The 12,910-nt window shown below is 43.1% G+C and overlaps 1 protein-coding gene across 3 annotated transcripts in view; it reads right to left on the reverse strand.

Annotated features, from left to right (window-relative positions):
- PDLIM1 (PDZ and LIM domain 1) overlaps positions 1-12,910 on the reverse strand; it is a 42,669-nt gene that overhangs the window by 17,923 nt on the left and 11,836 nt on the right. For all 3 annotated transcript variants that reach the window (XM_086900976.1, XM_086900977.1, XM_086900978.1), the window contains exons 2-3: positions 12,662-12,813; positions 3,090-3,174 (exon numbers count right to left, since the gene is read on the reverse strand). In XM_086900976.1, the coding sequence (XP_086757102.1) occupies positions 3,090-3,174; positions 12,662-12,813 (237 nt within the window). The remainder of the gene's footprint in view (positions 1-3,089; positions 3,175-12,661; positions 12,814-12,910) is intronic.

Raw genomic sequence — 12,910 nt, forward strand, 5'->3', positions numbered from 1 at the left:
CAGGACTTTGGGGAATGAATGGGAGGTTGTAGAATGCCTTTTTCATTTTCCAAAGGCAAATAAAAGTATTTTGAATGCACATTCTTAGTAAGGGAAAACACTTCCACAGGCATGACGCAGCATGTCACCAAATGTCAGCCTCCAAAAGAATTGTAAACAAACAGTAAACAAACAGTCTGCTTCTAATGGGGTAAAAAACGTGTAAGCAGCGATCTTAAAATATTTAGCTAGTCATAGACAAGCTCTTAAGCACTGGTTCCTGAGACAAATTGAAAATTAAGCTATTTTGCAAGATTTTTTTGCAAAGATATAGCAGCTAAATCAGTAAAATAGGAAGACAAAGAGAAGGTGGACAAGCGTGAAAAATTTCTGAGATACCAAATGTAGGAAAGGCAACATCTAACAGCTATTTTTAAGAAAGATGGCAATAAATCTGAATAAGTCAATTTCTACAGCAAGGGTTTTAAAGACTTTTTTTGAGCCTGAAGTAAGGCTACTCACATGTATGATTTTATGTCTGCATTCTAAGGGCTATGTGCAAAGCCAAGGAGAACCATTGTCAGAGGACCCTGGACCAGGACTTAAACAAACCACTTGGACTCAGCATGTCCTATTTTCTTTGGTAAGTGAATTAATAAGTGTTCTGCACTAGACTGTTGCCAAGAAAAGCAAAGATACTGTTTTCACTGGCTAGCAAGTTAAAAAAACCTAAACAGCTCAGCTTTGCCTTCGAAGATTCAACTCTACTCACAGCTTCAACTAGTCTTGCTGGAAAAATGATATTGGCATCTTTGCAGTAAAATTCATAGCAGTTTGCCATGTTGGTATACATTCATGTTGGTATACATAGCATTTTCTGCACTCTCCTACTGCTGATTTGTAACAGGCCTAGCCAAAACCCCTGATAATGCTGCAAAGACACAGCCCCAGAGCAACTTGGCCAACACTTGTCATATGCTGTGGCAGGAATCAGCCTGCTCTTCTGGTTTCATGCTCCAAGCAGAAAGACCTCACTACAAAACTTACTTGCTGTAGTCAGCTATTGAAAAAAGGAAATGGGCAAAACCCCCCCAAACAATCCACCAAAGAAAGAAACCCACAACCTCACAATTTGATGGTATTCCTGACACTTTTGCACAGCAGACTAGGATGTTCAGGCACTGTTATGCCTTAAGAGTAAATAGGAGCTTGAGGTTTGGAGACATGATGTATCTCCCCTCAGACAGCTGAATTCCTGTTTGAGTCTGCAGCAAGCCCCATTCACATACACAACTGTGAACGATTTAACCTGATTTAATTTAAAGGAAGGAATAAGAAAAGGCAAGACTTCTGTGAGTTTAAATGTTCCTTTTACACCAGGAAATAACTCTTCTAGCAACAGGCATCAAAGGGGTGAAAGCCTAATTTTCAGGCAACCATTGATTATTACTACAAGATTAAAACAGTCACTGCTCAGAGATAAGCTCTGTAACATGAATTTCTCCACACTCAGTCATACATCAAATTCTCCTGCTCAAGTCTGTTACAGCTACCAATAAATTCAGTTGTACTATACTTATAACTAGCAGTATCAGGGTATCTATCCAGTGGCCAGAGCTAGAACAAGGTCTAAGACTGAGGTTAGGCTTTAGGAAGGGATGTTTTCCATCACCAGCATTACTGCTAAATCCTGACTATCTATGCAGGCTGGGACTGGGGAGAAAAATGTGGTGGGGCAGTGAGTTACAGGGGGGTTGCAGCAGCAGGTTTCTTCCTGCAGTTAACTCAAATTAGTGAGCTATTTTAAAATCCCACTTAGGGCATGTGTTGTGCCATATGTTTAATTTTATGTCATTTAGTTCAATTCTTGCTAATGGCTGCATTGGGGAATGGGTCTCTAGGATTGAGTCTCCTGCTGAATTAAATGACAGCTCTCTGCATCCTTGCAGCAAAGCCTCAGTGCAGACTCTGCCCCACTCCTTTGGCAAGGGATAGCCCCCAAATGTCCAGGTTGAAGCAGAACCTTTCAAAAACCTGGGCAGCAGAAGACACAGACCAAACCTCAGCTCAACAGTGTCACAGACAGGTGTCACCACATGGCTCCAGGTCAAACTAAGTCCAAATGGCTGTCTCACACTATGCCTTGGCAGGGTTATGAAATACCTGGAGAATGCCACACCGAATTCTTGGGCCAAGTAACACAGAGAAGCTTGATGTGAAAGAGAACATGGACAGATCTCAGGCCAAGGTCTGAGCAGGGTGTTGTTGCATGTGTGCTGCTTTAGTCTCAGGTCCCTTTCAACTGAAACAGCCATGTTAGTGCTTAATTAATTGCAGAGTCAAACTAGTTTTATAATATACTTATGGGATGTGTGTTTGGGCCAGAATCCACTGGGGCCATGTCACTGCTCCAGTGAAAATCCAGAGGAATGCCACTGATTTTAATGTAGTTATTATAGATTTTTTTTGCAGTGTAATCCTCTAAATCTAGCCCAGGCAATGCCCTTGCAGATTTCTGTTATTACTACATTTACTACACAGAGGCAGCAGACCAATGAAGCAAGGCTGTCAACAGGTTACAAAACAAATTTCCTAGACAGAGGCTGCATGATCTGCCACACAGATAAAAAGATGCTGGTGTATTTCTCTTCCACTTTCACCACAGCTAAACTGCTAAGAGCTTACTGAGTAAGAGAAAAAAATCCAAACCAAACCAACAGAAAACACCAAGTGAATAATATTCCTCACCCCTCAAGTCTTTTCTATCTACAAAAACCAACTGGCTTAGCACAGTATCAATAATTTACTGAGCCATATCTCTAGAGTGCCCTCTGTGCCCTGTGGTAGGTGTGAGCATGCAGATGGCAGGAGGCACCTCTGACCCAAGCACCCAATTAGCTCTCCACAGCAGCAAGCTTCTCACCACAAGGGATGGAGTCTCTCTCTCAAGGCCTCTGAGAGCCACGTGATCTCTTGATAGTACTGGGCATGATGGTACCCCCAACATGATTAACAGAATGGCATATGCTCAGCTCCTTGGAGGATCAGGCCTGGAACTTCTCTCACAGGAGTAAGAGGGAACAAGAGCAGACAGCTATTCCAGGACTTACCTGTGGCTCAGAGGCCAGATTCATCTTATAAGGATGTGTCTTTCCCTCCTCGCTTACAAGTGGTGACCAGACTTTTGACTCCGTTCTGCAACATACAAATTTTGCATAATTAATATGTTTTCATCAGTGAGCACCGTTACCGTTATTAAAAGACTCAAGGATCATCAATTTCTCAAACATTTCTAGAGTCTCTCATATATAGCACAATTCACATCAGGAGGAATGTAGACAGCGTCATTTTAGATACACAATATAGGTGGCTTAGAAAAATGAGGTCCTTGGAGCAAGACAAGATCTCAGCAGTGACTGTCCTGACTTATCCTTTGTGACTCCACAGGCAGCACATCAGGTATGGGCTCCCACCCAGGCTGCCAAGCTGGGGGTTACCCAAAAGCAGAAGCTGAAGATATCCCTCAGATGCAAATCACTTAATTAAATGGGACAATTCAGATTGCTATGTGTTTCAGTTTTTCAGGGTAGCCAGGAAAAAGAATGATTCTTGTCTGTATTGACTATACAGAAAACATTTTGTTCTTGAGGTTGGACTGCCTTGGAGATAAGCTAGAAATACTTTTTCATCTGTGTCTCCAGAATTTTCTTCTTATTTATAGTGGTATCCATGCTGAACAAACAGAAGCTTTTGGGAATGATGAAAAAAAAAAAATAAATCCCAGCCTGAAATGGGACTAAAAACTGAGGCGACCTAGTGTGACAGAGAAAGTCTATGTAACCTTTACTGGTCTGTGGTCTGACCCAATTACTCACAGTAATCAGAAACACAAGTCAAGATCTACAACTGAAACCAACTGCTTTTACCATCATCATTTTGGAATTTTGCTGTGTCCAAAATAATGACAAACGAGTGGTAAGGAAGAAGTGGAGTGCTTGGATTTGCTTGAAAGACTTTGTGGGAAACATATGGTACCTACATTTCTCAGAATCAAAGACAGTAGTTAGCATCTCAGTCAGATTAAACAGTGCCACTTTCCCCAAACTTTTTAATAGTAGGGAATGAATGACTGCAGTATTCTTGAGTGAAAACTGCTGTTCAGTGCTAAACATTGCATCATGCAGCAAGCAGATGGCTGATAAACTCTTAGGATGAGGTCTGAAAACCATGTCCTGTCCTGTTGACAGGAGCCTTTTCTGGAAACTGGAACTGCAAATAGATGTACTTCCTAGGTATTTGTGGGTCAAGGACTAGCTATAATTTAAGCACTTAGTTAGTCAAACACGAATGCTTCCACTGAGAATTAACTGGATAACTGGAAAGAGATTTTCCAGTTAAAGAAGGAGGAAGGGATTAGAAAAAAAAAAAAGGCTTTTAAAACTGATAAGAAACAGGGTATAGAGCTACCCACAACACATTCAGTCTGGTGTGCACCATTCCTCTAAAAACCCTCCAAAGTCACAATATTTTTAAAACAGCCAAACTTAGATGAGATGCACATACACATCCCAGATATTTGCCGCATAAATAGTATTTTAATATTAGCAACCAGAAGGCAGCTCAGTGGGAGGAGATGGGAGGCAGCATTCTCAGTCAGGAAAGAGGAAGAGTTTTATTGACCTGCTATTCCCTTTACTGCACTGTGGACTTTACACAGAAGAAACCTGAATGAAGTCTGCTGTGCTGTACCACCTTTCACAGGAAAAGTACAAACAAACAGGTCACACCTGATATCCTTTATGGATATTCAGCTACAGCAAACCTTTAACTCTTGGTTATTGCATCCTGCAAGCCCAGCTGATAGCTGACAACCCATGCCACTCAAATGCTGCTGTCTGGCAAGCTGGGGCACATGCAGACAAGTATGGCTGTCTGTAACAGCTGGGTGGTACCAGATCCACACCAATCTGATCATCATCTTGTCACAACAGCTGCTGTTACTGGATGTCCAACATGCCTCAGGTGAATACAAAACAACCATTCTCTCCTTGCTTCTGGCAATCTGTGCTTTAAGGTACCTGAGGAATGAGCAATTTCACCCAAATTATGTCTGTCAAGCCTCACAAAGTCACACCCATTTCCAGGATGGCTGTATTTTCCACACCTGAAGACTGTTTGCACATAGGGGAGGAGCAGCCTGCTGACTAATACAAAGCCTTATTCCTTGAAAGTGTTTGGAGATTATGTATGACCAGGTTTCATCTCCTCAGGAGAAACAGGGGACACAGCAAAATGTATGGAAATGAGACACCCAGCCAGCCAGGCCATAAGCAAAGGAACATTGGCTGGAGATGAAAGAGCAGTTCAGAGAGCATTAAACACTTCAGCTGATTTCTAGCATGAGACATCCCTGCGCCAGTTCTCGCAGCAATGATCCAAGAACTCTTTTGAGGTAGAATTTTCTCTTACAGCAGTTTATTATAAGCTTTCAGAAGCACGAGGAGGCTTTATTCACACAGAAAAATTTAAGCCTAAAGCAGGCCAGTGTATGACTACAGAACGGAAACTTCCCCTCAGGCACTTGTTTTCATCCCACTGCCCCTCAATGTGTTTGAGGTTCTGGTGACAAAACACACTGGTCTCCAGAGGAGGGGAGGCAATTATGGCAAACTACTGCAGCCCACCAGGGGTTTGACTGGATTTTTCTCCTTCATTTATAAGCAAGGCAAATAGCTCAAGTTTGTTCCCCAGTCTGCTGCCATTCTGCTCTGTCACTGGATATAAATGGAAGCATCAAGGTCACTCCAAGCTTTACTTTCAATCCAGTCTAGAAGTTATCCAAACAGAAATGTTAAATAGGCCATGCATTTGTCCCCCTAAGGCAGGGACAAAAGCTTCCCTTTGTCTTCACAACAGCTGCAGAAGAGCCCCTCAGCCACTCTCAGCGGCCCATTTATAGCCCCAGTGAAGTGGCAAAAAGGACACAGCTTTGCTCTCCCTGGCTTTACCCAGTAGATCTTTCAAGGCATGTGCCCCATCCCACTGCACTGCCTTGCAGTCCTACCTAGGACTACCCACAGTCTGTGGGTCCTAGGTAGGACCACGATGGTCCCAGCTCTTGGGAAGGGTTTCCTGGCTCTGCTTCTTGTGTCAATGCCTGTAATTCTACTGAAGTGTGGCAGGAGGAAGAAAAATACCACTTGAAAGTTCACTCACTACTAGCCCAGGGCTTACTTTCTGCAGTGTTGGGAAGTGTGGGCACCAGGCACAGACAGCAGGGCAGATTAGACTCACCATGTTTGTATCTTATCCATATATTTTCACATCTCAGTTATATGAAGGAGGGAACAGGCATCAGAGCAGATAGCTAAACCCAGCCTCGGTAACAGTGCCCTCAGTTCACATCAGGCTGCTGCTGGTAATGGCTTTCTGGAGGATTTATTCCCCAGACTTGAGGGAGAAGGCTCCCAGCCAAAGAAACACCTCCACGTTCCCCTCAGCAAGGCTGTACCCCTGCCAGTGAGCATGGTCATGCCAGCAGGGCTGCCAGACCTGCCTCTCCACTGGTGGAGGGGCTGGATGTCCAACAGCCTGCTGGGGAATCCCACCCTGTCTGGTGAAAGCCAGAGGCTTTGGCATCCTTATCAGATCTCAGAAACTCCTGATAAACTGATGAGCATTTATTTTATAATATGGTTTCTAATGCATATTCTTTCAAATGAGACTCCATCAGAGAGAATGAGGGTCAGGCAAATTAACTGCAGGGACATGTATATACAAACCTCATCATTTTTGCAGTTTACATTTCCATGTTGTTTCTTTTACTGCAGGATAGAGAGTAACTAAGACAGGGCCAGGGAATGAGCCATGCATCTCCTGTTTCATCCAGGCAGAAAGCAAAATCCAAGATTAGAAAGAAATTTTTCTAATACTAGTTCGGGTGCAGAGGTACTAGCAGGAAAAGAAGGAAGGAAGCCACTTGCAAGTCAAGGCAGGAATATGGAGAGGTATTTATGAAACAACACTTTTTGAGCAGCTTGGCTTGAACATGATGTAATATAAACATTACAAGAGCTCAGATTTTGCTATCAGCGCTTTGCATGCAAAGTTGGGCCATAGCTTCAAGGGAAAATTCAGAGCTGGAAAATGAGGGTCTAATTCTTTGTGCCAGGAACTGTGTAATTTCCATAAAGAAGAAAGGCACATCTACATGCATTCACATCTCATTTCAAACACTGGGATGGACACAACTAAGATACCAAGTAGCAAATAAACCTCAAAAGACCGAAAAGTTTCTTGCACAGCACGAAGTTTTTTAGCTGAAAAATGAGGAAAGACCTAAAGAATTTCTCTTTCACAATCCTCTCACCAGAGTTTTCCACAGGCATTTTAATAATGTTTAGAAACTAACTACGAAAGCTCACAGGCTACCTTTTAATCAGTCTTTTAGCTACAACAGCTGTTAAATACAGACTCTTGGCTTTAAACATGAGTAGTCACTTTTAACAAACATCCATTAATGGACATATTCAGTTTGGCAAGCAGAACTGTACTCAGGGTGCATACAGCCTCCTATCAATTCAAACAGCAATGACAGTCACAACTTCCTAGAGACAGGAGACCCCAAATGCATTTCGCCATGCATGGCCCTCTTGCATTTCAGGTGTCTCTTTATATAACCACTAAAACCAAAAAGGCAACTCGTTAAACTTCTGTTGCTACTTCTGTGTATCTGGAGCAGGTTCAGGACAGCTACAAAGCTTAAGACGCACTTGACTGCTCAGACTTACGCTGTTCTTGCACTTGCCAGCTGCAGTTAACTGTTATTGCCTTGCCACAGAGGCTGTAAAATCACAACAAATGCCAATCTTGATTTGCCAAAATGACTTTGAATGTGTCTGTTGTTAGTAAAAGCTGCTGGCATGCACCCATGAGGGCTGGAAGCACCACAACTGGAGAGGTTGGGAACGGCCACACTGGTCAGGCAACCTGCATGGCCTTATATAGCTGCACACTGAGCAGCTGGCCTTTCCCAGGGCCAAAGGAATTATTAGTAAGATGACAGAACTGGAAAACTCTTCTTGGCAGGGAAGCAAAAAAGCAAACCTAAATGAGTCAACGGATTCCACCAACTTCCTAGAACAGAAATCCAAGCCTATTGTGGCTTTGTGCAACTATTCCCCACAGCTCAGACCTGGGAACACATGGAGCAAGCAAGAGTGCAACCAAACCTGCCACGTAAAATGCAGAGGACATGACACATGAGCTCTCTTCTTCAAAAGCATCTACACATGATCCTTTCTGACAATCCATTTAACAGGTGCTGGTAGCAGATAGGACTTCCCTGATCCTAGCACTTTTCAAATAATAAATAGAATAGAATAGCTTTGCTCCTTGGCAGCACTTTCAACAAATTGAAAGACTATTTTGCAAACAAAGAAGGTGCATTAATGTATTATAAGCTGGCAGCAAAACGGCAGAAAAGCAGCTTGAAATTTGAGGAGCAGAACAAGACATTACCTATTTGCAACCCCTTTTCACAAATATTCCCTTCTACCACCCTCAATCTGCCAGCAGACATAAAGGGAAGGACAGACTCACTACAGGAACACTTTCTTTATTGAAAAAAATGCCTATATAAATATAGACTTTACCTTTGAGTTGCTCAGGGCTGCACAGTCCTACCACCCATCTGGTGACTATAGCCACAGGCAAAGAGACGTTTGTTTTAGAAATAATTTTCACCTGTGCTGCAATGAACATTTGTCTACTTTTGTACATCTGCAGCTACAGCAGAGCTGTGTTGTCAAATTCATCATGAGCACTTCCACTGACATGGGTGATGCCTGGATCGTCTGACTATCGTGTGAATTTTGTGGTAGGAGTATTTGTTCCTCCCGTACCTTGCTTTGAATGTTCTTTGTCGGGGGAAGCATCTTACTCAAAATATACTAAATTTCCAAAGAAAGCTGGTAGTTGTCTCCAATTTGTCAGACACATCTTGCTGCTTATCCCCATTAATGGAGAGCAGCCCCAGGCGAGGCTTTGCTCAACCCTAACATGTCAGTGCAGTGATGTTCACACCCTAATTTGAAAAAAAAAAAAAAAAACTCACCAGGAAAAAAGAACCGTAGCTCCTTTCAAAGATTCAAAACTTCATTTTTCCTATGGAGAGACTCAAAAATCTCCCTGTAAATTTCTCAGTTCAGCAACCAGGTAGGTTTGAGTTGACTGAAGCACTGACTTGAGCTTGATTTTGTACTGCTGCAGACAATAATGGAACTCTTACTTTAGTTTCTTGGTAGCTACATTTCTCTTGAAAGAAAAAGCAAAATGAATGAACAAACAGAGGCTCAGAAAAGAGCAGGAGCTGTTAGACACAGTGAGTTCAGTGGGAATTTGTTTTCTATGGCAACATTGCCACTTTCGAGGCAGAAGACAGACCTTTCCAACTCTGTTCAAAAGTCAAACAGCAAAGCACCTGGCAGTGCCACTTAGAAAAGGGTATTCAGAGAAAGCAATTTGTGGCTGGTTTTTAAATCCTAGGAAATTAAGAGATTTGCCCCTTGGGTGAAAAAGCAGACCAGGCATGTTTTCTTCAGCTAGAAAGTTGATATGTTTTTAATGGTGACTTGTGTTAGACGAGATTTCCTGCCTACAATCTGATCTGAAATATTTTTGGACTGTTACCATTGCTAAGAAAAATAGCGAAACAGGAAACATTGGAATGCTGTTGATATACACAATCAAGCATACAGTGCAAACAGCATTTCCTTTACCAGAAGTGTTTAAGTCCTTTCAATTCTCTATATTTACACTTCTCTTAAATAATCATTAGTAAGCCAAACATGAAGACATCTTAACTGCTTGGCTATCATTAAAAGAGAAGAGAGCTGCCTATTTGAAGAATACACATGTATATATATTGTTTTGGTTCACAGAACAGCCCATGAAAAAGAGAAGTGTACTTCCATGAAACACTCTCCTAGCTTCCAGCTACTTGCAGCTTAAAGGCTTTCTGCAGCAGAGATACCTCCATTGTATATATTAGTCTTCAAAGATTTGTCTTGCACTAATTCACCCACTAGGCTCTTCAAACCACAAACATTCATCACATTTACAGCACAGTCACAAATGAAGTCTCCACTGTTGCAATGGTGAAATGATCCTTTGGTGAAACTGAAACACCTGGTGTGAGCTCAGACCTGTGTCTGAAATCCACCTGGCACAACCTTGTTGCCACACTGAATGCAAGTCAGAGAATATTTCATATAGGCAAACATTCGAATAAGTAATCATTAAAAAATTCATCAGCTAGCAATTTAAGAATTTATGCCTTGGCAAGACATTTCTCCAGTGGTGAGTAGAAAGGGACTGGAAGACTTCTCACTCCAGAAAACCTAGCACAGCTGGGCACATCCTCACACCAGGTGTGTGATGTTCCAACTCACAGAGGTGCTGCTCTGTCAGAGCAATGACATGTGCCAGCACAGCTCCTTGGTACATCTGATTCAGCTAATGAGCTACAACTGCACAGAGTGGAGACCAGACCCAAGGGTTGGTGGTATTGCAGTGCAAGTGATATACACTCCTTTTCAAACTCAGCCAGCTACTTACAGAGCTACTTTGACAGAGAAAAAAACTTTCAGCTCTGACCTGATAGTGAGCCTTCCTCACCAGCTGTATGGTCAAGCCTTAGTGACAGAGCTGTGCCCACCAAAGCTCAGGAAGCCCAAGCCATACCTCTTGGCCAGTGGCACTCATTTTCCACAAGAGCCTTCCAACCTCTCCACCTCTCTGGCAATGCCCTTCCCTTCTTCACAGAGGAAGGCTCACCACCACCACACAGTCTGCTTTCCTCACCCCTTTCCCCAGCTTTAAGTTGAGAGGGAAGAGGAAGCACGGCTCCAAGTCTTAAAATGCTTTCTCTGTCACCTCTCTAGGCATCCCCTCAAGACCCTTCATTTTAAGGTGTTAGATTGCAAAGTAAATAAGTACTCCTGCCTCAGCAATAAAGACTTTGCAGCACTTCTGAGCACTGAGTACAGCTGCATTCAGACCAACACAATTATGGGGGCCTAGAGGGAGACACTGGGCATTAGGGATAAAATATTCTCAACACACTACAACCAGAAGAGACAACATGATGCACACAGATTTTCTACAGACCAATGGGTAGCAATATCAAACTCTAAAGTGGTAAGAAGTCAGATCAATGCTTTCACATCCTTGTGTTTTTGACACTCTTCTTGGCCTTCTGTCAGCAGAACTCAGTGATCAGCACAGCAGCAGAAGCATCCAAGACACACTCATGCTACCTCATTGAAAGGGGGTCTTGAAAGAGTTGAGTTGTGTAAACTGAAAGGCCCTGCACAATTTTACACAGCTGCAGATCCAGCTAGAAATCTCTCCCTGGGCAGCTTCCACGCCCAAGGCAGATGAAATGTGCATAGGGTAGCTATAAACTTAACGACTTTGTAATTAACATTAGCAAACACATTTTACAGACTCAATGATCTGTAAGGGTGAACTTGCCTGCAGGCTGAAAAAGCCCTTGCCTCCCTTCCTCTTTCCCAGCCAGAACCACATGGCACTGGTTTGCCAAGTCAAGCAGCTGGATTTTGGAAAGGAAAAGGAACACTCCTTTGCAGGAAGATTACACACTGCTAAGTTCAAGGCCAGTATGAGAAACTCTGGGGTTAACAGGCTGCTACAATGCTCACTACCCATTCATACTGCCTGCACTATGCTCCCTTCTTCCATCTGTGAATTCCCTTAATGAACTGTCAGGCATTTTTTTTGGCCAAGACCTATCGCTTTTTCCTGAACTGGGAAATGCCTGCTGAACTCCTGGCATTGTCTGAGCCACGGTAAAGACTTCTGTTTATCACAGAAAAGCCCTGAACAACTGAACCACTGTGTCACTTAAGTCATGCTTTTGCACTCCTTTTGAAAGCACTTCCCCTGCATCTGCCCTGAAACTGATGGATGATCACTCTGAGGGAAGGCAGGCACAGGAAAAACCTGCTCCAGAGCAACTAGAAATGCCACACTGCATCTACCATCTGACTTTTAAAAGCACCAGTACTCTGCTCTACACTAGTGATGAAAATTGTGGCTCAGCTGTCACCTGCCTTTAGCTTTTCAGGACTTGGAGAGACTTCGCTGCACCCTGGGTCATCACTGTTTAAGACTGACAGTGCTGTTTGATCAAGAGGCTTCAAAATATACATTTCTGAGCCTGTGCTTGGCAGAAGCCAGGCACTTAATCGCTTGGAACAACATATAAGCTTGAATTTTAGCTGCTAAATGAGTGCAACAGGAAGGAAGGTCATCTCTGGTTGCACCTCCTCTGCTATGAGTGAAGTTTTCATGAGACCATCTTTGGTTTCTTGCTGTCAGGAGCTACAGAGTAAGTTGACAGACCCTGCCATAAATTAGCAGCAAATGCAATTCATCACTTGGAAAGTTGTTTTCATAAGGTCAAAGTGCAGCAAATGCAAACAGCATTAGGATTAAAGGATGAAATGCAGTTCCTTCTTGCTAGCTAGCACCTGTCAGACCAAGCACTAAGAGGTCAAATTAAACCAGCCAGAGAGGTCTACTGTCAAACCAAAACACAAGCTACTGCCCACCCTGCAACCCTCCCTCTCTCCAGCCCCAATCTTGCTCAGCTACGTACCTGCTGACTGTCAGAGTCAGTTCATCTGTGCACCCCTTGATTTTGTTTTGCGCCTCAAGGTGTGTCATGTTATCTGTGTTCACTCCATCAATGGCTATGATCTGGTCCCCTATACACAAGTTGGCTATGGCAGCTTTGCTGCCTGGAGTCACCTAAGAGAAAACAAAAAGAGTGAATGGACTTTCCAGGGAGGAGCTTTCCATAACAACATCTGTAAAAGAGTTGCAGAAGTTGTGTTTTTTCTCACTG

Source organism: Cyanistes caeruleus, chromosome 8 (genome assembly GCF_971803275.1).
Source record: "Cyanistes caeruleus chromosome 8, bCyaCae1.hap1.1, whole genome shotgun sequence".
NCBI lineage: Eukaryota > Metazoa > Chordata > Aves > Passeriformes > Paridae > Cyanistes > Cyanistes caeruleus.